This window comes from Girardinichthys multiradiatus, chromosome Y (genome assembly GCF_021462225.1).
Source record: "Girardinichthys multiradiatus isolate DD_20200921_A chromosome Y, DD_fGirMul_XY1, whole genome shotgun sequence".
Lineage (NCBI taxonomy): Eukaryota > Metazoa > Chordata > Actinopteri > Cyprinodontiformes > Goodeidae > Girardinichthys > Girardinichthys multiradiatus.
Genome location: NC_061818.1, coordinates 13,983,641 through 14,009,703, shown reverse-complemented (window position 1 = coordinate 14,009,703; position 26,063 = coordinate 13,983,641). Strand labels below are relative to the sequence as shown.

Genomic DNA, 26,063 nt, shown 5'->3' with positions numbered 1-26,063 from the left:
TATAGTAAAAATAATCCTATTATTTTTACTTTCATTTATTTTTAAAGGTCCCAAAAGTGATGTGAAAAGCAAATAAAGGAACTTTCACAGATGCACATTCTTCTGTTATTTTATGGAAACATACAAAGCCACAACCCATAAGAAAATATTTAGTTTAAACATAATACAATGCAGTAGTCAGGCATACACGATACAATGTGAAAAATATGAGGCATTCAGCTTCTAAACATAAAACCTAAATTTATACAAATGTAACTGTTTTGATTTACAGACACCATCAAAATGTTTGGTTTTTTTTGAGATCATAGGTGCTGGCACATACCCAAGGACTTTATTCAACGTTCTGGCTAATCCTGTGGTCCTTAAAAGAAATGCAGTTTTTAATACAAAAACGACAGCATTGCACATGACAAAAACTTAATTGCTGCTGTGATTGGTTAGGTTAACAAACAAAGGATCAGCTAAAATTAAAGGTTTGATTTTATAATTTCACTTCAATGAAATCAAAACTTCTGAAGGTTTGAGTTCATCAACATGATTCCCTTTTTACCTTTTACATTTCTGACAGTGATGTTCATCAGTGTCTCAGTTCTAAAACAGTTACCTAAAACAATCTCACCTAAAAGCATAAAAACTGTGAACAGAAAGAATAGAGCTAACATTTAACATGGTTCCATGCATTCCTGTTTTATAAAAAAGGCTCCGTGTGGTTTTGCTTGTAAGGTTTGCAGATAAATCTTTGTGTTTGCATTGTCAGATTGATAGCCTGCAGGCTTGTTTTGCTGGTTTGGAGTACCTTTTAAGTTCTCAGCGATGGTCACTGAAGATGAAGCAGAGGAGGGTGAGGGTCAACATGCCTCCCCCCCCCCTCTTAGTACACAGTCGAATAGTAAGTGTTGATCTGCTGATGTGCTTTCTTGATCTGCTCCAGGAGGTAACCAGCGCAGACCAGGGCAGTAATCTGTCATGCAGACACAGAAGGAGGGAAGTAAAGAACAGCAAAAGGATGGAGGCCCCACCCATCCCTCCTAGGTGGTCTGATCTAGCCAGCTCTAAACACACTCAAGACTGGCCGAAAACGGGCTTCAATCAGACCCCCTACAGGCGTGGATGTTCTGGGAGCCCTTTTTCTGCCTTAGTCCAGCTGTTTTATGTGTTTGTTGCACCGTGGCTGAGATCTGATTGTTCAGGAAGGATTTTAATGCCAGGCTCCTACATTTATGCATAAAGGCCAGGGTGCTGTGAACAACCTGCTTCCACCTTTGCGACATCACACAATTTAAACCAGCTGTCTGATTACTTAAGAATTAATGATAAAGTTTCAAGCCTGCTGCTGATGATTTGCCCACAAATCACAAAAAAGCATATATGAAGCTGAAATGGGAGCGTGTTCTGTGACAACAAAGAAAACATTTGAAGGACAAAATCTAGACCTGTTATATTAACATCTGTTAGATAAAAAGAGAAAAAGGTTTTAGATGTAGATTTGGGGAAATAAAGGTGAATGCTGCCTGTATTTGTGAAACAGCAGTCATTCATTTTTGATTCCTAAACCAATTGGATCCAAGAGTTTGAAAATAATATGGATCTTCTCTAATCCACAGAGGGTCAGAAATATAAACCAACAACGTCGCCAATATCTGGTTAACTGTCCCTTAACAGGTTGCAGAGAAGCCACCAACAAGCTTTTGACATGCAAATATTTCATAAATCTTATCAGAAATGGCAGAGTTCATTAACACATTCCTGGCACAAACTGGACTTTAAGCATAGTCCATAAATGTTCAAAGTCAGGACCTTTAGAGATGCCTAATGTTAGCCTGCTTTTCTTTTAACCTCTCCAAAAGCTGTCCTGCTAGACTCAACTATGTCTAGGGTTCCACTTGCTAACTGTTGATTTGAGGTGACGCTGGAACATTTCTATCCAGTCTGTATTCCTCAACAGACCAACAGCATGATGCTGCCACCACTATGCTGTACAGTTGGTTCAGTGTTTTTAGGTTCGAAAGGCCCCCTTGAATCTTTGAAACATTCCAAACAGCTACATCTTTGCTTTATCTGACCATAAAACCATTTTGTCGGCACTCTCTGTACAAGCAGACTGTGGAAAGTGACACTGGTTCTCTTTCATCCTGGTGGTTCCAGGACTTGTCCTGCTCATCCTTACTAATTTCCTTTCCTCTGAGGGAGACAGTTTGTGTCAGATGGTTTGAACTTGGACATAATTCTTTTACTTCGTCAATGATCCCAAACATATGAAAGTGCCTTTGATATAGGTAAAGCAGGAAAAAAATAAGCATGACCACATTCCCTTTCATAATTTATGGACTGTACTCCCAAACCAGGTTATTTCCAGGAAATAAACCAATTTAGATGAGCTGTATCAATTCTGATAAGAGGATTGGTCAAATATCCAGCCAGAATCATGCCAGGAGCTTGCTTATGTGTGTGGTTTCTCTGCAAAGTGTTAAAGGATAACTAACCAGATGTTAGGTGAAGTGTTTATGTATAATTTAGACCCTGGTAAATTGAAGGAAATCCCAGATGAATTCAAACTTGTGCACCCAATTCTTGTTCTTAAAAAGTAATGAAGTTCTATGTTCTAACCTTTCTTTGAGAATGACTTCCCAAAACTGGGAGGGATGTTTTAACTGTTCGATATCTAAGGGAGTATAAAGATCATGTGTGATAATGCTGGGAGAAGCAAAGGGTTTGTCACGTCCGAGCATTGTGGAATAGCATAAATCGCAGAAGCGAGACTGAAATCTGACGAGAAGCCACCTAAGCCTGAGCTAAGGGAATGTTGACCGCAGGCAGGGGTGTGAAGACCACGGGGTCCTGATCAGGGAAGGAGTTGTTGGACACAGTGACATGCGGAGGATACGGCTGAGGGGCCGCCAGGGAGGGAGTGCTTGGACTCAGGATAATGTACTGAGGAGATGAGGAGACTCGGTGAATCTGTGAACTGAGCACTCCGCTGCAAATCACAGCTACGATCTTTTGGAAGCAACGATAGAGAAAAGTAGAAAAAAATGAAATAAAATGACAAACAAAAGTGGGGGTGGGTGGGGTAGGAGAAGAAAGATGATCAGACTCACAGACATGAGCAAAACAAAACACAAACTGAAGCTTGTTGACAGTGTTTAGAGGAGTCTCACTGTATTTTAAATAGTTGTAGTTTACAGCAAAATGAAATACCAAACTAACTAAACAAATATTTCACACTTTTGTCAGTATAAAGATGATAACTTTGTCTGTTTTCTCTTTTTTGAATGAACCTTGACTTCCTACTTTTAACAAACAAATATCCAGCATTTGCCTACCAGAAGAGCTCCAGTTCCGATGAATATGCCCATCACTAGTGGTGCCCTGCTGTCAAAGACCGTTACAATGGTAATGGGACAGCTCTGTGGGAGGACAGAAGAAGCTGTGAGCACTCAACATACAACACCGAACCCAGATGTTACAGAACAAGTCCATGAGCAGCAACCACCGTTGGTTTTTCCACTGGTGAGAGCTCTACAAGCAATCCTACATGTCAGCGCTGTCATCAGTTTACAAGAATAAAAATACATTTCTAATAAGCATTAAGGTCATTATATACATTTCTGATGGTAATTACAGATCCCTCCTCTTTTACAGTGTAAAAAGCCTTCAAATACTCTTATTTGTTTTGTCAATAATACAATCAAACAAAAATTTCGAGTGCTTTTTTTCAAGTGGTGGGAAAAACTCCATCCTAACAAACTATTCTTAACAAAATCAGCAGTGGCACAATGATTGGCATCTGATACTTTTTTAAGATGACCAGAATGTTTATAAACTTTAACTAGTCATCCATGACTTCCAGTTTCCTTGGGCTAGAATCATGATGTGACACAGAAACCTATTTCTCATTGCCCCTCTTCACAATAGTAAAAAACAAGAGAACAAGTCATTTAGGAAGTCAGATGTGTGCGGACATTCTTGCAAGAAACACTCCTTTTAACAATTTTCACATTTCGTCGTGTTGCAAACATGACCGTTAATGTGTTTCATTGGGATTTTATGAGATAGACCAAGGCTGAGTAGAACAGAATTGTGAGTCGATACTTTCTGGAACTAACTTAACTGCAACAACCTCTTCAAATCTTTTGGGTTGCGTCTCTACAGGTCCTTCTCAAAATATTAGCATATTGTGATAAAGTTCATTATTTTCCATAATGTAATGATGAAAATTTAACATTCATATATTTTAGATTCATTGCACACTAACTGAAATATTTCAGGTCTTTTATTGTCTTAATACGGATGATTTTGGCATACAGCTCATGAAAACCCAAATTTCCTATCTCACAAAATTAGCATATTTCATCCGACCAATAAAAGAAAAGTGTTTTTAATACAAAAAACGTCAACCTTCAAATAATCATGTACAGTTATGCACTCAATACTTGGTCGGGAATCCTTTGGCAGAAATGACTGCTTCAATGCGGCGTGGCATGGAGGCAATCAGCCTGTGGCACTGCTGAGGTCTTATGGAGGCCCAGGATGCTTCGATAGCGGCCTTTACCTCATCCAGAGTGTTGGGTCTTGAGTCTCTCAACGTTCTCTTCACAATATCCCACAGATTCTCTTTGGGGTTCAGGTCAGGAGAGTTGGCAGGCCAATTGAGCACAGTGATACCATGGTCAGTAAACCATTTACCAGTGGTTTTGGCACTGTAAGCAGGTGCCAGGTCGTGCTGAAAAATGAAATCTTCATCTCCATAAAGCTTTTCAGCAGATGGAAGCATGAAGTGCTCCAAAATCTCCTGATAGCTAGCTGCATTGACCCTGCCCTTGATAAAACACAGTGGACCAACACCAGCAGCTGACACGGCACCCCAGACCATCACTGACTGTGGGTACTTGACACTGGACTTCTGGCATTTTGGCATTTCCTTCTCCCCAGTCTTCCTCCAGACTCTGGCACCTTGATTTCCGAATGACATGCAGAATTTGCTTTCATCTGAAAAAAGTACTTTGGACCACTGAGCAACAGTCCAGTGCTGCTTCTCTGTAGCTCAGGTCAGGCGCTTCTGCCGCTGTTTCTGGTTCAAAAGTGGCTTGACCTGGGGAATGCGGCACCTGTAGCCCATTTCCTGCACACGCCTGTGCACGGTGGCTCTGGATGTTTCTACTCCAGACTCAGTCCACTGCTTCCGCAGGTCCCCCAAGGTCTGGAATCGGCCCTTCTCCACAATCTTCCTCAGGGTCCTGTCACCTCTTCTCGTTGTGCAGCGTTTTCTGCCACACTTTTTCCTTCCCACAGACTTCCCACTGAGGTGCCTTGATACAGCACTCTGGGAACAACCTATTCGTTCAGAAATGTCTTTCTGTGTCTTACCCTCTTGCTTGAGGGTGTCAATAGTGGCCTTCTGGACAGCAGTCAGGTCGGCAGTCTTACCCATGATTGGGGTTTTGAGTGATGAACCAGGCTGGGAGTTTTAAAGGCCTCAGGAATCTTTTGCAGGTGTTTAGAGTTAACTCGTTGATTCAGATGATTAGGTTCATAGCTCGTTTAGAGACCCTTTTAATGATATGCTAATTTTGTGAAATAGGAATTTTGGGTTTTCATGAGCTGTATGCCAAAATCATCTGTATTAAGACAATGAAAGACCTGAAATATTTCAGTTAGTGTGCAATGAATCTAAAATATATGAATGTTAAATTTTCATCATGACATTATGGAAAATAATGAACTTTATCACAATATACTAATATTTTGAGAAGGACCTGTAGATGCTTTGCATATCTAGCAACCAAACCTTTTGCCCATTCGCCTTGCAAAATATCTCAAGCTCTGTCAGATTGGATGGAGATTGTCTGTAAAAATCAGTTGTCCAGTCTTGCTCAAGATTCTCTAGAATTTAGATCTGGACTTTAACTGGGCCATGGGAACCATTCCAGTATAGTTGAACATTCCCCCGAGTCAGCTTGTATTCCAGGATCATTCTGTATCTCGCTCCATCCATCTTCCCCTTAAATTCAGATTATCTTCCCTGCTTGTGAAAAAGAGCACCCACACATGATCCCGCCATCACCGTGTTTTACCACAGGTATGGGAATGTAGGCCAAAAAGTTCAATGTTTAATGTGTCCCAGGTTGCAGATTAAGGAATTGACACTCAGACCACAAGACCAAATTTGTTCTGAAAGACCACAGATTGGAGCAGGAAGATAAGTGCAGGAGCTGAAAAGGAGGAGTGGGTGTGGGCAAAGTGTTGAGGAGCAACTGCATGGGCCCGACCACAAATACGTTCAGCCCTTCTGGTTTGTTGTTCCAAAAAGTCCGAAAAGCGTGAATCCTTTACTTTTTTTAGTCACAATTATGCACTACTTTGTGCTTCTCTAAAACACAAAATTCCAATAAAATACTCCATTAAAATACTTTAAAGTTTATGGTTGTGGAGTGCCAAGATTTTTTTGAAAGGCACTAAACATCAAGACTAAGTTATTTGGCAATCAGTGTGATTATTATCATTAAAAAAAGCCCGACTCCATGGACCCCACTTACATCCATTTTGATGTGCTCAATGAAACCAGATGGTTTAGGGCAGGTCTGCTGCCCGATCTCAATTACTGAGACTCCAGTTATTCCACAGCAATGCAGCTTCAGAGCAGAGGACAACAAAGAAAATAGAGGTTAGTGAGAACTCCCAGAAAAAGACATATATTCCCAAAGTAATAATCCTTACATTTTAAACTGCATCAGCATAATAACACAAATACATATCAAAGAATTTTATATTGAAAACAAGGGAATAGTGCCCACTTACTGAGTTTTGGATGAATGTGAGAATGACACCGATTGCTGGGTCCTGGCTCATCGCGTAGCGTTCATATAAACTAACATAGAACTTGCCTAGGTGCAGTCCAGCCTTGGGAGGAAAATCCAAACACATAATTACAATCAGAAATATTTGGTTTCTAAAAGATGTATGTAAGCCAAAAGTATTTTGCTTTTACCTCCATGCGGTTAGACCAAGCAAGTCCTCCGACAGCAAATTCAGCTACGGCCAGAAGGAAGACCAGAACAGAGAACTGAAGGGAAACGAAGAAACTGATTAATATACCACACTGAATGAAGCTGCTTGGTAATTTAGCACCAGAGGAACCAAAAGAGGACTTTCTTTTTTTTCATTTGGTGTGGTTCGCTCTCACGTTGTACTTTTTAAACTATAACTCGTAAACAAAGCCACGCATATGATGATCGTTGCTCCCATTGGACAGAAATGATGGGGCCGGACAGAGCACAGTCCCAGAAACAGAGGAAAACTATCATGGAAGCAATGCTTGCTACATTTCTGCTCTGCATATTTAGCAGTTATTACAGCAGCAAAACCATTGTGAGGGTCAAGAGCTGCTCAATCATTGCAGGTTTTGCAACTTTCTAGTTGTGTGAATGCTGAGGCATTCACACAACTAGAAAGAGATCCTGTTTCTCTTTATTATTATCTATATCTAACACTTTTTTTGGCACCTATCTTCTCCTTCATACTTTGTGCTATTTCAGCCATTCAACTTTTAAAATGTTCAGCTCATTTAGGACATTACGGCTATGACTTTTGGTATTAATACTTTTTAAAATATTCAGCTTTTTGTGCCGATTTTTGGTCCATTGAAATGAATAAAAAATCATAAAAATTCCGCAAAATTCAGCTAAAACTTTGTGCTCTTTAACAGCTTACTACTTCTGCATACTTTTAGCTAGAAACACCATTCAACTTTTAAAATGTTCACAAGACATTAGGCTATCTTCAAATGATTCAGCTTTTTGATATCTATTACGGTTCTTCTACAATTGCGATTCAAATTTTAGGCAAGATTTTTGATGTTTTTGATTTTATAATGTAATCCTATGGCGGAATTCGTCAGTTGGTAGAGTGTACGCTTTAGGTTGTTGAATAACCTGAGAAAGAACAAACAAACTCTCCTCACTCGCTCAATTTTCACTCTACTGGCACAAATTAGGTATCAACATGTAGGATGCTCTTTTGCGATTCAGAAAATGTCACCCTCATTAATGTGGGACTAACAGATTTCATGCACGACGCCCGGGAGCAACGCAAAGTCAACACAGCCTGAATGGAAAACCTATAGGAATTTCAGAAAAAATCTGAGCAAAAAAATCCTTAAACTCACATGTTTTCGAATCGCCGCCGCTCCTAAACCGTTCAAGTTAGAGACATGAGCTTTGCACCAATTAATCTTCAGACTTTGCTGGCACTCACAGTGAAGGAATTATTTTGATACATTTTATCATTTTGTCATAAAAAAGGTTTGTTTAGGAGTACCAAAACTGTCCTTCCCAAAATCGCATGACATTTCAAAATTATCCACTATATCATTGCATGATTGGGCATTACACTACTGTTGGAGTTCACCCAGTGTTGGAAATGGGACTATGCTAGTCCTTTGAAATAAGTCTTACTGAAACTTTCAAAATAAAAGCCTCAGTGTTCCATAGTTTGTATTGATTTTTTAAGCTGATAATAGCATACACAATGATTTTAGAATAGCAAGCAGGTTCTTTATATCTAGTGGAAGTACGCCAGACCTAAAAGGACAACTATACTGGACTTTCAAAACAACACCTAGACATACCCTACAAAATAAACGTTTTCATATTTCACACAGCGATAATTACAGCATTGGTCTTAACACTATTGCTGGGACTCTGTGATGGAAATGGATCTACTTTATCCTTTCAAAATAAACTCACTGATATTTACAAAATAAAAGTCTCAACATTCCTTAGTTGGGGCCTGCCATAGCAATGAAGGGAGAACAGTGAGTGGCCTGACTCCCGTGCCATTGCCTGGTGGCACCTATTACTACACATCTCTAAACTGGACTCTTTATTTATAGGCGACTGCCAAAGCAATGCAGTGAATAATTTTAAACGGCAATTTCATAGACTTTTGAATATATGCTGTAGTAAGCATTAGCATTTTAGCTCATTTTAGCTTATACATTGCTTTTCGCATGGTAGGTGGTTTAAATTAATATCAGCCTCCATGCTAGTAATAGCCAATATGCTAATGTTATCATTTTAGCTTCTCTTTCTCCTCTCTTGTCTCTTAGCTGAAGAACACGTGTGTTTTTTAGGCAATTTCTTGTTTGTTTTTGTGTTTCTTCAGAGTATTTGTTGTTAGATCCTTTTTTTTTTAAATTTCTGCAATTTGTTTATGTTTTTTACCACTGACTTCAACTTCTTAGGCTATATTTTTGCTTCAGTCTATGCTTTTTCAGCTCATCTATGGGCAGCTCTTTCCTGCTTTTTTAAAGTTTTTGTCAGTTCTTGCATTTCAACAACTCTTTCAACAAGTAGTTTTGAGGTAACTTTACATTGTTAAGCTGTTTTATAGATAATAGTCTTCCTGCTCAAAGAGATCAGATGACAGTTTTTCTTTGCTGTTTCTGCTATTTCTACTAATTTATCAGATTTCAGCAGATTTTCTGCTGTCAATTTCAGCTTGTTTCTGCCAGCTTTCAGCTAAAAAAAAAATTCAGCTTACAGCATTCACACTGCATTTGGAACGCCATCTGCGAATGTGTGCCGAAGGACAAGATGTGCTCTGTGTGCCCTGACCCACAACATCGTGGTAGCAACGTTGCTAAGGAACAGACGTCTGATCAGGTATGATTTCAGAGATGTATATTTTCTGTAGTTGGGTTGGATCGGGGCCGGTTCGTATTCTCACCAGAAGCGAACCACACTAGAGTCCGTTTGAAAGCTGACCGAGACCCACTACGGTTGTTTGGTTCAGTCCAGGGTTCGAGTGTATTCACACCTGCACAAAAGGTCCTGACCAAGGGCGGAAACAAACTCTGGTCCATTTGAAGTGGACCAGAGTCCTCCTGTACAGCGCTTTGAGTGCCTTGTTGCTGAAAAGCAGTATATAAATAAACTTGACTTGACTTGGACCATTAGTGGCAGGTGTGAAACACTCCGAGTCTGACAGTAAAGACATGACTGAAAAAGAAAACTTTAAGGCTACGAGTCAAAGCAAGTCTAAGGTTCAGAATCCCAAAACCCCCGTTTAATGCAAAACCATTGTATTTTTGGTTTTTATACATGCTGAAGATTTGATCATTCTGAGTCTGCTTTCAATATAATTCTCCGTTGTTCTGACGCATCACAGTGCGGCTACTTCACTGACCGTCGCCTCTGAATCACTGGCACATAAATTAGTCTTACAGGTGTAATAGAAACATCTTTGAGTCTGTTTACAAGGGTAGCGTGTTGAGCCTTCCGGTCCCTGTATATGTCTTATCTTTGCCATAACAATGATGTAATGTAGATAAAGTCGAAAAGATGCAAAACTCCTTTTGTAGCGTTTTTTTATTTATTTTTTTCCCACCGGACCATCTAGATTTTTTTATGTGTGTGTGCTGGATGCATTTTCTCACCACTTGCAGAGCACATCTTTTTTCATTGCAGGCGCCATAGTCTCCGAACAACACCACGATCAGCATGACTATGCCAAGAGCGATCATTACAGTCACACCTGATTACAAAGGAAACAGAGACAGTGTTTATTAAACAAGGATGTGAAAACATACTCTCTATTAAAAGATTGTGGCCGTGCACAAACCTGTGACAAAAGTGCTGGAGTCGGGTTCACCTATTGTAAAGATTCCACGGGTGTTCTCGCTGCATCTGAGCCACAGGCCAAGGCCCAAAAAAGCAAACCCCACCACCTGCCAAGAAGAAGCAACACCAGGTTAAAGCATAAAATCATCTCATGGTTAAATAAGAAACAACCACAGCCGGAAATAACTTTTCTTTTACAGGGGAACCACTTTGTGAAGGATTGCAACACAACTCCCTCCTCTGTGTAAAATGTTGTCTAACGCTAAGAAATGAAACTAAATGCAGAGTTTTTAATATACATGGACTTTTAAAGGCTGCCCAATATATGATTATTGTGGTATCAACTCATGCAATATATTTATTTACCCATGTCAAAGGTAACAAGTTGAACAATTCCATCTGCAATTACAATTATCTCACTAAACATCCAGTAAAATACACGAACTTGCATATTTTACTGTATTTGGTAATTGTTCTCCCAACAATTATTTATAGTAGTAAGATAAGTTCCTGTTTTTGGTATGAGGTGTCTAGCTGTAATGACTAGTCTTACTATCAGCCAACTGAAACAGATAAAAAAAACAAGTTTAAAGTTTATTGTTTTTTTGGTTTTTTTTAACTAAATCAAATTTAATCATGGTAGTCTTTGGGGAAATAAACTGTTCACACTAAGTGTAAAACATAAACATAACTGTTGGGTGCAGATGCCACGTAGTAGAAGGAATAATCTCTCCCAAAACACTAAGTATTAACTTTGAAAAAGGAAGCAGGCATTTGAGAAAAAACGAAACCTAACTCTCGCATCATGTGGTCTCAACTGTATCAAACATACGCAGCAGAGTGCGCTTTCGCTCCCTGCATCTTTTAATAAACCACCCATACGCTGTTCCGCCTCTTAGTCTAGCGGCTTTTTAATTACACTTACAGCAAAGATGATGTTGAAAATGATGAGCATATATTTGCAGACGACTCCACACCCGTCGAGAGCCATGATGAGCAGTGGTTTGGTAAACTGCGCCCTTGAGAAGTCTGGAGAAAAATGGGAATAATGGAGCTCTTTCAGCAGCACAGGCCTGTTCAGGTAGAGTATATTAAAACAACGCGTTAGCTAATGTCGGCACAACTTAAAATCAGCACACAGTCATAACGAAAAGTATTTTGTAACGTTAAACAAACATTTTACACGAAAATTACATTGTTAGAAACTACCGAGACAATTCTCGAATTAAAATGAGCTGTAAACAAAAGTGGCAACAGCGGACATTAAATTACCTTTTATTGTTTTCAGCTTTGGTTTAACACTGCAGGAATTTTTCCAGAGCAGCACTCTTCTCAGCCACACAACATCTGATTAAAATGTGTGTTAATTCTGCTACTTCAATGTGCAACAAGCCCCGCCTCCTCAACCTCGTCCAGTCCTCCTATTGGTCGAACGGTTTGAGCGTTGAGGCATGGCGCCTATGAGCAGAAAGAAGGAGGCTGCTGCTTACAAAGGCTGCCAACAGAGAGAAAAATGAAACAGCTCCTTCCTGTCTTACGCAACCAAACCAAACAGCACAGGCAATTAAACACATTTAGCTGGAATACTCTCTGAAACACATTGCTTACTTCAAAGTAAAGAAAAATAATTAAAGAATAGTCATAAGATTCTTCTTAATAATGTTCACACTGATAAGGTCTGATAGGGTTGAAATCCGGGTATTTCAATATTGGACAGGGAAACATAACCACCTGAATTCATTAGTAGATTCCTGTGTAACACAGTCAGAGAAGATACAAAAAGATGCTGAACAGAGGAGCCTAGAAGAAAAACTAAGGCCTTTAGTCTCTCCCTATCTTCCCTCTGACTAAAACCACACAACAGATGTATTTATTGTGTTACAGTGTTAACAAAACCTGCAATAACCTTAATGTACTTTGAAAGTGATCATGATTGACCTACATGCATAAACATAGTCTTAAAGAACTAATTATCAATCACATTTAAAATCCATCCATCCACTTTCTATACAGAAACACACAAGATAAGCAACCATGTACACACCCATTCACACCTAATGGATAGTATTTCATGTGAGAGCCTTGTTTAGTTTGTTGCTGGGAACACTGAGTAAGCAGATCTCTGTAAACCTGAGCACACCATTCCTACTGTGGAACATAGTGGTGGCAGCATCATGGTATAGAGATGCTTTTCTTCAGTAGGTACAGGGAAGCTGGTCAGCATCAATGGGAAGATGGGTGGAGCTAAATACGGGGCAATTCTGGAAGAAAATCAATCAGAAGCAACAAAACACTGGAGATATACTGTAGGTGGAGTTTCATCTTCCAGTAAGACATTGACATAAAAACTACAGCCAGAGCCAAAATGAAATGCGTTAGTTTAGTGTACTATTGATGTGTTAGAATGGCCAAGTCAAAGTCCAGGCTTAAATCCATTTGGGAATCTGTGGCAGGGCTTGAAAATTAAACTGAGTTTGAGCTATTTTACAAAGAAGAAAGGAGAAAAATAATCTTTATGTGCAAATATTTGCAGCTGTAATAACAGCAAAAGGTGGTTCTGCAAAGTATTGGCTCAGGGAGGCTGAATACAAATGCATGACACACTTTTCAAATTTTTATTAGAAAATTTTCTTTCCACATCATGTGGTACTTTGTGTTGGTTCATCACATAAAACCTGTCTAAAATACATTGAGGTTTGTGCTTATGTGACAAAATGTAAAAAAGTTAAACCATCATGAATATATTTGGAAGGCCCTGTTTCATACAGGGTCCACAGGTCCTTCTCAAAATATTAGCATATTGTGATAAAGTTCATTATTTTCCATAATGTCATGATGAAAATTTAACATTCATATATTTTAGATTCATTGCACAATAACTGAAATATTTCAGGTCTTTTATTGTCTTAATACGGATGATTTTGGCATACAGCTCATGAAAACCCAAAATTCCTATCTCACTAAATTAGCATATCATTAAAAGGGTCTCTAAACGAGCTATGAACCTAATCATCTGAATCAACGAGTTAACTCTAAACACCTGCAAAAGATTCCTGAGGCCTTTAAAACTCCCAGCCTGGTTCATCACTCAAAACCCCAATCATGGGTAAGACTGCCGACCTGACTGCTGTCCAGAAGGCCACTATTGACACCCTCAAGCAAGAGGGTAAGACACAGAAAGAAATTTCTGAACGAATAGGCTGTTCCCAGAGTGCTGTATCAAGGCACCTCAGTGGGAAGTCTGTGGGAAGGAAAAAGTGTGGCAGAAAACGCTGCACAACGAGAAGAGGTGACCGGACCCTGAGGAAGATTGTGGAGAAGGGCCGATTCCAGACCTTGGGGGACCTATGGAAGCAGTGGACTGAGTCTGGAGTAGAAACAACCAGAGCCACCGTGCACAGGCGTGTGCAGGAAATGGGCTACAGGTGCCGCATTCCCCAGGTCAAGCCACTTTTGAACCAGAAACAGCGGCAGAAGCGCCTGACCTGGGCTACAGAGAAGCAGCACTGGACTGTTGCTCAGTGGTCCAAAGTACTTTTTTCGGATGAAAGCAAATTCTGCATGTCATTCGGAAATCAAGGTGCCAGAGTCTGGAGGAAGACTGGGGAGAAGGAAATGCCAAAATGCCAGAAGTCCAGTGTCAAGTACCCACAGTCAGTGATGGTCTGGGGTGCCGTGTCAGCTGCTGGTGTTGGTCCACTGTGTTTTATCAAGGGCAGGGTCAATGCAGCTAGCTATCAGGAGATTTTGGAGCACTTCATGCTTCCATCTGCTGAAAAGCTTTATGGAGATGAAGATTTCATTTTTCAGCACGACCTGGCACCTGCTCACAGTGCCAAAACCACTGGTAAATGGTTTATTGACCATGGTATCACTGTGCTCAATTGGCCTGCCAACTCTCCTGACCTGAACCCCATAGAGAATCTGTGGGATATTGTGAAGAGAACGTTGAGAGACTCAAGACCCAACACTCTGGATGAGCTAAAGGCCGCTATCGAAGCATCCTGGGCCTCCATAAGACCTCAGCAGTGCCACAGGCTGATTGCCTCCATGCCACGCCGCATTGAAGCAGTCATTTCTGCCAAAGGATTCCCGACCAAATATTGAGTGCATAACTGTACATGATTATTTGAAGGTTGACGTTTTTTGTATTAAAAACACTTTTCTTTTATTGGTCGGATGAAATATGCTAATTTTGTGAGATAGGAATTTTGGGTTTTCATGAGCTGTATGCCAAAATCATCCGTATTAAGACAATAAAAGACCTGAAATATTTCAGTTAGTGTGCAATGAATCTAAAATATATGAATGTTAAATTTTCATCATTACATTATGGAAAATAATGAACTTCATCACAATATGCTAATATTTTGAGAAGGACCTGTAAATGTACTTAAAAACACCCTCCCAAAAATAGATCGAGTACCAGCTTCTTCAGCAATGCTCTTTTGTGGCTCACCCTCCTTGTGAAGGGTGTTGATGACTGTTGTCTGAACATCCTGTCAGGTCAGCAGTCTTTCCCATGACTGTGTCGGCTATGACCCAGAGTGAGAGACCGTTTAAAGGCTCAGGAAACCTTTGCAGGTGTTTTGAGTTAATTAGCTGATTAGCAATCTTACTTTTTTGTTTGTTTGTTTTGTTTTGTGACAAGAGAAACACAGCACAAAGTTACGGCACCCAGATAAACAAATCTAAAATAAAGAGAATTCCATTTTGGACGTTGTCATTTTTATCTCCCACTAGAGGTCGCTAAAGCACTAAAAACTGTGAAAAAAGTGATAAGTGATAATCCTGTCATGATACGATGTGTCCAAATATGTATTAATGCACATCTATCACATAATAAATGCACCGTATATATATTAAGACATACAAAATTACTATTGCCTAAAAAGTGGCTGTAAAAACGTAAATCCTGTATATTTGTGTATTTTTTTCTGTTTCATGTTTGTTCAGTGTAGATGACAAACAAATAACTAACAGTAAATATTAAATGTTTGATTTATCGTATTAAACATCATATGTATGTCCATTCTTTAAATTTCATGGTTCATCTTCTGTCAACATCTTTATTTTATTTCTTTAATAGCTTAAAGACACTATACTATGCTGTGTGTTTTTTTTTAGTAGCAAATATACAGTCACAATAAAAACACAAGTCGGTAATGATGCGTAACTTCCACTCCTGGCTTTTGCAAAATACAAACTGTTTAAAAAGCTGCTAGTTTTGCTTTGTGTTTACTTCGCTCGATGACATCGTAGGAGGCAAAACAATAGGGGGTTTTCACTGACATCACTGCAGTGCCTCACTTCCAGTCTGCTATCTTGGGTGTCTCCATATCGCTTCATGCATTTCACAACATTGCAACATTGTAAACTTTTTTGACCATGGATAAGTATCTAAAAATAAAAATTGCGATCAGCAAGGTGGATCCATATGTTGGTTTGTTTAGCGCAAATCCCAACGATTGGACATAATTTTTAGACAAGTAAATATGCAACTATTTTTTATAGCCACAACATAGGCAAAAATTCATGGTAAGTTCAATATTGCATTTTATACGATAATGACTTAATAGTTATATTACTAGATAATACATTTACAGCATAACAGTAAAGGTAAATTGCAGCCTATATCTAGCTGGTCAAGGCGTGAGACCACAGTTTACTGAAGTAGGTCACAGTGCAGAGTGCACTTTTCAGTTCAGTCAGTTTTAAAAACATGTCACTGAGGTATGCAAGTTTCATCAGGAACTTGTTACAGGAAAATGTGTGGGCAAGTCCACAGCCTTCTTCCTTCAAAAAGATGCGGATCTCATCTCGCAGATCAAAGACCGTGGACAGCACCTTCCCACGTGACAACCATCGGGACTCGCTGTGAAACAACATGGCTTTGTGCTCAGAGCCCATTTCCTCACACAGTGCCGAAAAGAGACAGGCTTTGACAGGTCGTGTTTTGATGTAGTTGACTGTGGCGATGACATCGGTCATTACTTCATTAAGCTCGAAACTTAGCTGTTTAGACGCCAGTGCTTCGCGGTGTGTCATGCAGTGTGTCCACTGCACATTAGGGGAGACGCGCTTGATGAGCGCTTGCAGCCCTCCTCGTTTCCCAGCCATAGCCTGCGCCCCGTCAGTGCAGATCCCCACACAGTCCTCCCATTTCAGATTGGCCTCTTTCAAGTATGAGTCAATGATTTTAAACAGTTCCTCTGCCGGGAACTTGTTTGCAGAAAAGTAACTCCTCCCTCATGTCATCTCCATCTATGAATCTGACGTAAGTTATCAGTAAGCAGTCTTTGTTACTGTCGGTGGCTTCATCCATCTGCAGAGCAAAGCGGCTGTCACGCACCTTGTCATTAAGTTGCTCCTCTATGTCCTTTGAAATGTCATTAGTGCGCCTACCTATAGTATTATTAGACAGAGGAATAGCCCGTAGTTTGCTGGTTGCTGTGTCATCAATCATAGTTGAAACTATGTCCATAGCACAAGGAAGTATTAATTCCTCCGCGATTGTGTGCGGCTTTTTACACTTTGCCACCCGGTAGGCAACTTTACAGGTCCTTCTCAAAAAATTAGCATATTGTGATAAAGTTCATTATTTTCTATAATGTAATGATGAAAATTTAACATTCATATATTTTAGATTCATTGCACACTAACTGAAATATTTCAGGTCTTTTATTGTCTTAATATGGATGATTTTGGCATACAGCTCATGAAAACCCAAAATTCCTATCTCACAAAATTAGCATATTTCATCCGACCAATAAAAGAAAAGTGTTTTTAATACAAAAAACATCAACCTTCAAATAATCATGTACAGTTATGCACTCAATACTTGGTCGGGAATCCTTTGGCAGAAATGACTGCTTCAATGCGGCGTGGCATGGAGGCAATCAGCCTGTGGCACTGCTGAGGTCTTATGGAGGCCCAGGATGCTTCGCTAGTGGCCTTTAGTTCATCCAGAGTGTTGGGTGTTGAGTCTCTCAACGTTCTCTTCACAATATCCCACAGATTCTCTATGGGGTTCAGGTCAGGAGAGTTGGCAGGCCAATTGAGCACAGTGATACCATGGTCAGTAAACCATTTACCAGTGGTTTTGGCACTGTGAGCAGGTGCCAGGTCGTGCTGAAAAATGAAATCTTCATCTCCATAAAGCTTTTCAGCTGATGGAAGCATGAAGTGCTCCAAAATCTCCTGATAGCTAGCTGCATTGACCCTGCCCTTGATAAAACACAGTGGACCAACACCAGCAGCTGACACGGCACCCCAGACCATCACTGACTGTGGGTACTTGACACTGGACTTCTGGCATTTTGGCATTTCCTTCTCCCCAGTCTTCCTCCAGACTCTGGCACCTTGATTTCTGAATGACATGCAGAATTTGCTTTCATCCGAAAAAAGTACTTTGGACCACTGAGCAACAGTCCAGTGCTGCTTCTCTGTAGCCCAGGTCAGGCGCTTCTGCCGCTGTTTCTGGTTCAAAAGTGGCTTGACCTGGGGAATGCGGCACCTGTAGCCCATTTCCTGCACACGCCTGTGCACGGTGGCTCTGGATGTTTCTACTCCAGACTCAGTCCACTGCTTCCGCAGGTCTCCCAAGGTCTGGAATCGGCCCTTCTCCACAATCTTCCTCAGGGTCCGGTCACCTCTTCTCGTTGTGCAGCGTTTTCTGCCACACTTTTTCCTTCCCACAGACTTCCCACTGAGGTGCCTTGATACAGCACTCTGGGAACAGCCTATTCGTTCAGAAATGTCTTTCTGTGTCTTACCCTCTTGCTTGAGGGTGTCAATAGTGGCCTTCTGGACAGCAGTCAGGTCGGCAGTCTTACCCATGATTGGGGTTTTGAGTGATGAACCAGGCTGGGAGTTTTAAAGGCCTCAGGAATCTTTTGCAGGTGTTTAGAGTTAACTCGTTGATTCAGATGATTAGGTTCATAACTCGTTTAGAAACCCTTTTAATGATATGCTAATTTTGTGAGATAGGAATTTTGGGTTTTCATGAGCTGTATGCCAAAATCATCCGTATTAAGACAATAAAAGACCTGAAATATTTCAGTTAGTGTGCAATGAATCTAAAATATATGAATGTTAAATTTTCATCATTACATAATGGAAAATAATGAACTTTATCACAATATGCTAATTTTTTGAGAAGGACCTGTATATGAGCTGAGTTGAGCGTTTGCCGGTACATTTGCAGCTTTAGTAAAGAGATTGCTGGGCACGGCAGTTTACGAGTTTTTGTCAAAAAAAATCAACTGCCTTATCTTTGTGCTCTGGATGTTTTGTCTCCAAGTGGCGTCTGAGCTTGTTAGGCTTCAAACTGTCACAAGCTAGCACTTTAAGACAGACAACACACTGCGGTCTCTCCTCATTACCCACCATCACCAGGTGAATCCCAAGGCAAGATATGATTTGTCATATTTTCTAACCTTTGGCTTTGAAGAAAGTTGTTTTGGAAGCAAATTTGGTGATTCTTCATCTTCTTTTTTACGTTTTTGTGGGAGTCCCGCCAGAATCCTGTCCATTATGCTAACAGTGTCCAAGCATTCTTTTTTTCAGTTATTTATACTGCGCCCCCCCCCCTGCAATGATGCTGAGCCCCCCCTAGGGGGCGCGCCCCCAACTTTGGGAACCTCTGGTCTAGACCATGGAGGGTTGAGGAAACTGAATCGATGTAGATGATGTCTCCGAATCCCAGCACATTCAGAAAAGTTGTTTGTACGAGGATCTTCCTTCAGACAGGATTTGTGTCGATACCAAAAGCCAAGGACATCTTTTAGCTGTTTTAACAGATGTTCCACATGGGGTGAAAATTAATCATCAATCCACATATATTACAATATTTGCAAGATGAATGAGATAGAAAACATTTTTTAACCAATTTGAATAATAAACTGAATTTGACTGCATTGATTGATGATTAGGATCAATTGGAATATACAGGGGTTGGACAATGAAACTGAAACACCTGGTTTTAGACCACAATAATTTATTAGTATGGTGTAGGGCCTCCTTTTGCGGCCAATACAGCGTCAATTCATCTTGGGAATGACATATACAAGTCCTGCACAGTGGTCAGAGGGATTTTAAGCCATTCTTCTTGCAGGATAGTGGCCAGATCACTACAAGATGCTGGTGGAGGAAAACGTTTCCTGACTCGCTCCTCCAAAACACCCCAAAGTGGCTCAATAATATTTAGATCTGGTGACTGTGCAGGCCATGGGAGATGTTCAACTTCACTTTCATGTTCATCAAACCAATCTTTCACCAGTCTTGCTGTGTGTATTGGTGCATTGTCATCCTGATACACGGCACCGCCTTCAGGATACAATGCTTGAACCATTGGATGCACATGGTCCTCAAGAATGGTTCGGTAGTCCTTGGCAGTGACGCGCCCATCTAGCACAAGTATTGGGCCAAGGGAATGCCATGATATGGCAGCCCAAACCATCACTGATCCACCCCCATGCTTCACTCTGGGCATGCAACAGTTTGGGTGGTACGCTTCTTTGGGGCTTCTCCACACCGTAACTCTCCCGGATGTGGGGAAAACAGTAAAGGTGGACTCATCAGAGAACAATACATATTTCACATTGTCCACAGCCCAAGATTTGCGCTCCTTGCACCATTGAAACCGACGTTTGGCATTGGCATGAGTGACCAAAGGTTTGGCTATAGCAGCCCGGCCGTGTATATTGACCCTGTGGAGCTCCTGATGGACAGTTCTGGTGGAAACAGGAGAGTTGAGGTGCACATTTAATTCTGCCGTTATTTGGGCAGCCGTGGTTTTATGTTTTTTGGATACAATCCGGGTTAGCACCCGAACATCCCTTTCAGACAGCTTCCTCTTGCGTCCACAGTTAATCCTGTTGGATGTGGTTCGTCCTTCTTGGTGGTATGCTGACATTACCCTGGATACCGTGGCTCTTGATACATCACAAAGATTTGCTGTCTTGGTCACAGATGCGCCAGCAAGACGTGCACCAACAATTTGTCCTCTTTTGAACTCTGGTATGTCACCCATAATGTTGTGTGCATTTCAATATTTTGAGCAAAACTGTGCTCTTACCCTGCTAATTGAACCTTCACACTCTGCTCTTACTGGTGCAATGTGCAATCAATGAAGACTGGTTACCAGGCTGGTCCAATTTAGCCATGAAACCTCCCACACTAAAATGACAGGTTTTTCAGTTTCATTGTCCAACCCCTGTATGTACCTGACTTGAAATCTGTATGATTGAATTCACTTTGTAAAGTGCCTTTAGACATGACGTGTTGTGAATTGGCACTATATAAATAAACTGAATTGAATTGAATGTTAGACAACAGAACAGAAAGTTATGTGTGTTTGTATACAGCGTGTGTAAATACTTAGTTTCAACTGTGTTTCTGAAGTGAGTGAAGTATATGTAATAAGTGAACATGTAAGGAGGAGGGAGCCAGGAGGTGGCAACTGGTGATTAAGAGAGCAGAGGGGTTGGGGAAATGAAGGAGAAAATGGCCAGGGAAACATAAATATCAGACCCAGTGTTTTAAGCCTATTGTTGATTATTTCAAAATGAATTTAACCAAAAAATGAAAAAACAAAGAGTCAATCAAATGGTTTGATCTTTAAAACCCCTAATCAAGTCCGATTTCTAATTCAACATACAAATATTTGTTATACTTTTGCAGGGGGAAATAATTATTCTCCTTAATTTAGCCCAGGCGGTAAGCATGGCTAGAGTAAGCAGTAAGCGGTTCAGACACGAACGCTAAGAAAAAAGATTTCCTTTGGTACTTTACCATTTCACCACCACTAGGGGGTGCAAGAATGTCAACCCCTTAAAAGTAAAAGTCAAAAGTGGTCAATCTGGTTAATTTATTTTCAGTAGTGAGGTTTGAAAATTGACTAAAGTACGTGTAAAAATACGAATAATACTATAAAATAAACAATACTAAACGAATTTAAGTCAAGAAGCAGGGTTGGTTTGGTTTATTTATTCGTTCTGAAAACATAAAGATACTAAATATACAAACAAATATGATCAGAAAACAGCAGACAGTCTGATTACTTATGTATTTATTAAATGTGATTAAAATAGAGTATACATTACAATATTAAGTATAGAAAATCAACCAAATAGCAGCAGTTAAACTGCTTTTTTTTAAATTTACTTAGTGAACATATTGAAATATTACATGTTATCATAAAACAAATCAAAGACCAGGGGCCAGTCGGATTTTGCATTTATTTAAACTATAATTTAAAATACGAATTGTTGAAAAGTCAATTAAAAAAGCTGCCGCCAACCGAATTTATTTAGGCTCTTTATTTGAGTCTGAAACCTGCATCGAGTAATGATAAAATAAACAGAAAAAACTGGTACATATATAAAGCGTGTAGGAGATATGTGGATATGTTGCATGTGTACATTTATTATTTAAACAGAAAAAAATGCAGAAACTTTAAGTAGTTTTGATACTTTGTAATTCCATCTTGTTAAGACAATGTATTTGCTCCAGCCACATCAATATAATAAATCCATTGTAGTTATATTAGACATACAGTTGTAGTCTAAGACACGTCTGCATCCCTATGTAATTGTTTTTACTTTTAATATATACATAAAAGTATTTATATTATTATTATTATTATTATATTAATATATATTAATGTGGTATTTAATCTATTTTAAATAGATTTTTTGTGGGTTTCGCGACATGTAAAACAAAATACAACCATCTTTGTTTTATTTCCTATAACAATTCATAACATTCATGGCGGAGGAGGGAGCCATAAGGAGGAGGTGACGGTGAGCTGGGAGGGGAGGTGGAGGATTTAGGGAAAAAGGTGGAGAAGGAGACTAGAGGAAAACCCGGACCTCAGACCAGCCCATCTTGCCTTACAGCCTCCTTCCTTTTATGCCAGTGTCCGCGGAGAAATCTGATCTCAGATCGGCGGACCGCGTCTCCCCACCACACTACGAGCTTTGGGACTCAGACCAGAGGAAATCGTGCTCCGTCGGCAACCAGGTCGTCACGCCAATACTCAACCACAGCAGACCACGGCGAGGAAACGGACAAGGAGGCGGCGGACGCGAAGAGAGCTGGTAGGACTCACGGAGGAGTTTGATGCAGAAGCACATCCGGCGGAGGGATAGAGCAAAGAGGACTGGCGGCGCATACGGAGTAGTATTACGCTCAGCTAATTTCCAACATTTTCCATTGGCAACGACAGTGTGCTCTCAGAGCCACATTTATAAAGAGAGCTAGCGGAATGTAATGCTAGCGAGCTAGCTAATGGTAGCTAGCTAATTAGCTTGTCAGGCACCCTAGAGTCGGACGTGTGATCTTTATTAAAATAGGTCACTGTTTGGTGTCATTTCACATTTTTCTCTCTTTAGAAAAGCTAGTCTTTCTGTTGTTGTTTGGGCTAGATTCTAGTATGGTCATTATGGTCTGTCTCTAATAGCCAACGCGAAGTTAGACAATAAACAGTGCGGGCTTTCCATATTGATGAAAATCTGCTCAATATTATTCGCCCGAGTCTTTTGTGAATATCAAGCTGTGAAGGAGAAAACAAAGGAATAACGGAAAAGCAGAGAAGAGAACCAGACTTCTGCTCCGTGACTTTCCCCCGTCCAATGTTAATGTCGACCGACGTTGCATCTCTAATGCTGCCCGTTAATCGGGAAATAATGGATCACGAGAGGGATATTGATACAGGGGCCACCGGAGCGCATCCGAACGCGGCCGCGGGTGCAGCGGTTGTCCGGGGGATGAAGCGCGGAGACCCGGAGCCTGACGCTCAGACCGCCGCTGCCCTGACTGACCTGGCCGGGGCGGAATGCAAGAGACCGAGGATAGACGGCTCCGGGAGCGTGGTCGGTGACATCGGACAGGTATGTAAGCAGCGTAAACACAAAGGATCAGTCAGTCACATCTGTAGTTTTTTTTTTTTTTTTTTTGCAACAATTTACCAATTTAACATCTGTCTCAGCCTCCCTGAGCAACACTACAGAATATTTTCAAAAGGCCATTTCCTCTGGTTCATAATATGATCATTTTTGCAACAAAATGAAAATTTCATTATTCAAAATGACTTTAAACCAGACACTTTACTAAGCAAGTGGTGCAATAACGAGGTTTTTTTTGCGATCCTGTGGCTGAGCTTAGTGAGGCCAGACAAAGGTAATATGATACAGGCTCCATTGCTATGACAGACAGCAGCACAGCAAAGACCAGAGCCATTCATCATGCCTGTCTCACAGAGTAAGCCAGTGCTTTATCACATGTTGCAAGGTACTGTAAATATTTTTTTTTATTTTTTTGCAATCATGATCCTGATTGGGATAGCATTTGCCATTAATCACTTCATACCCCCCCCCCCCCCCCCCCTTTTAAGGTGTTAAGAGACAGACAGCATTGGGGGAGGGGTCACCCCAGTGAAAGACAAAGAACAGTCTTTTTTTGCTGGAGGCTTGAAGGAGCACAAGGGGGATCCAGGGGGGGTGGCTCCTTAACACGGGTCTTCCCTGCTTTCGTGACTCCACAGCTCAGACAGCAGAGCATCAGCCGCCTCTCTGGAATATTTTGCTGTTGTTACAGCAAACCAGAGGGCTTCATGATGCGCTTAACACTTGTTTTTGCTCGATCTGTTGCTATTTATTCCTAATGCACGGCGCATGTATTTTTTTTATTTTTAACACACCTACACATTCGTGCTTTGAAGTGCCTCTAATCCAATGGGATGAGGGGGGCGTTAGTTGAAAGAAACCAACCTGAGAGTAGTGGAAGGTCTGAGGTCATCTTGTAAATGGATCTGAAGAAGTTGGTAAAGTCCTTTAACATGAAAGCAACGCGGGCATAGGCTGGTTGCTGGTATTAAACTACAGTCAAGGTACTTTAAATGTCACCCCTCTCCCACTTATTGCTGCACACCGCTGGTCAGCTGTTTTGAAAGAATGCTAATACTCTTTGCCAAGACAGTGACATATAAAGTTGCGGTAACAAAACTGCAAACATTTTCTGTCTTATTTGTCCTGCTGTTGATGCCAGAGAAAGTGCCTCAATGAGGAGAGTTTTCACAAGCTGCATGGAGCATAGTATAACAGAGCTGCCTCTCGATTCCCTATTGCTGCGCACCGCCATTCAGGTGGCTTTTCCCTGGCCTAAAATAGAAATAAATTTGGATGTCTGGAAGCCTTTCCACCTGCCGAAAACGCGGACCTTCGCAGCTTGGAAGCTTAAGCATCATCCTCTCATATTTAAGTTAACCCTGTTTTAGAACTGCAGTTGGAAAGCTATTAGAAGCATGTCTGTTAACCAACTAAATGCAGGCAGGATGCTTGAGCAGAAAGCCTGATGAATTAAACATCTAATACCTGCTTGTTATGCTTTTTCACCCATGGAGAGTAGAACAGGAAAAAGTTATGCTATTCTGCTCAGTAAACACTGTTAAGCTGCTACAACCTTTTGCATCTGTTCATTCTAAGTTTTCACTCGTATCAGTGTATTGAAATCAAAAGAACAAATAAATGTAGAGATGCTCTAATCATTCAGAGATCAAAATCTGGCAATTTTGCCTGATTGACTTCGATGATCAGCGGCTTAAATATCGAACATTTTCAAAATAAGACCACTCCAACCCGTCTTTTAACTTTTTCATTTCCCTTTGCATTCACAGCTTTTACCTCTATTACTAAACATGAAGCATCTTTTTTAAATCACGTTTCTATTATAATCTTTAGAATAAAAAAAAAAATTGGAACCTGTTAAAATGGAATTGGCCGGCTGGACGGCAAAGAAAACTGGTATCTGCTGGGAACGGGAACCTGTGCGTCTCCAGTAACATGATATGCATGCTGCCTGTGGGATATATTGACTGGGGCTGGGGAGGGCAAATTAAAGGAAAAATGACTGAATAAACATCTTGAAGGAATGATGAACAGATGCATAGATGATATGCAATGGACATAATGATCTGTATATGGATAATGTTTCAGAGATGGATTAAAGTCTGAAGTGCAGGGGGGGATGGATCCATGTGGTTGAAATGCTCCAAATATGGAGAGGAAAAGCGACTCGAAGGGATGTGTTTGGGAGTGAGTAGATATTGGAGAGGCCAAATAAAGGCTGGGAGAAAGTGAGCCGAAAGAAAACCAGAGCCATTAGCTCACATCCATCAGGGATCGTGGTAAGAGGATGAGGGGAAAGTGACGGATGACAGGAACGCCGTTGGTTGAGGGAGAGATAAGCAGTGGGGATCTGAATAAAAATGAGAGGCACTTTACGGAGGATAAACAAAAAATGGAAAATGACATTGAGGGAGTTATGCTGGCGATTCAGGCATGAACTCTCAGTCAGGGTGGAGGAGATGAGTTCTGGGTGCGTGATGGGCTACAGGAGCCAAATGCCCCCAAACAATTACTGCAGGATTCTCACTGAGGCATC

General features: G+C 40.7%; 2 protein-coding genes across 8 annotated transcripts in view; one reads left to right on the top strand and one right to left on the bottom strand.

The window, feature by feature from the left end:
• Positions 1 to 19: 19 nt before the first annotated feature.
• LOC124863660 (CD81 antigen-like) lies at positions 20 to 12,051 on the bottom strand. 3 transcript variants are annotated; one of them, XM_047358075.1, is made up of 9 exons: positions 11,892 to 12,051; positions 11,545 to 11,692; positions 10,621 to 10,726; positions 10,436 to 10,533; positions 6,989 to 7,063; positions 6,799 to 6,900; positions 6,537 to 6,632; positions 3,324 to 3,407; positions 20 to 2,997 (listed from the first exon to the last, which is right to left on the bottom strand). In XM_047358075.1, exons 2-9 carry the CDS (start codon positions 11,608 to 11,610, stop codon positions 2,782 to 2,784), a joined length of 843 nt encoding a protein of 280 aa, XP_047214031.1. In that variant the 5' UTR covers positions 11,611 to 11,692; positions 11,892 to 12,051; the 3' UTR covers positions 20 to 2,781. The 3 variants fall into 3 exon arrangements, with proteins under 3 accessions (XP_047214031.1, XP_047214033.1, XP_047214032.1); XM_047358077.1 differs by having other exon boundaries at positions 20 to 961; XM_047358076.1 differs by having other exon boundaries at positions 11,545 to 11,648; positions 11,892 to 12,029.
• A 10,389-nt stretch (positions 12,052 to 22,440) lies between these two features.
• LOC124864196 (RNA binding protein fox-1 homolog 2-like) overlaps positions 22,441 to 26,063 on the top strand; it is a 67,259-nt gene continuing 63,636 nt past the window's right edge. For 2 of the 5 annotated variants that reach the window (XM_047358865.1, XM_047358863.1), the window contains exon 1: positions 22,441 to 23,512. In XM_047358865.1, the coding sequence (XP_047214821.1) occupies positions 23,255 to 23,512 (258 nt within the window). In that variant the 5' untranslated portion in view covers positions 22,441 to 23,254. The remainder of the gene's footprint in view (positions 23,513 to 26,063) is intronic. The other 3 variants (XM_047358861.1, XM_047358860.1, XR_007037272.1) reach the window with 2 other exon arrangements.

Coding starts and splice junctions, on each gene's coding strand:
- LOC124863660 (XM_047358075.1), bottom strand. CDS start 11,610: ATGGCTCTCGACGGGTGTGGAGTCGTCTGCAAATATATGCTCATCATT. Junction 6,633..6,798: donor TCACATTCATCCAAAACTCA/GTAAGTGGGCAC, acceptor TCTGCTCTGAAG/CTGCATTGCTGTGGAATAAC. Junction 3,408..6,536: donor TTGAGCACATCAAAATGGAT/GTAAGTGGGGTC, acceptor GTCCTCCCACAG/AGCTGTCCCATTACCATTGT.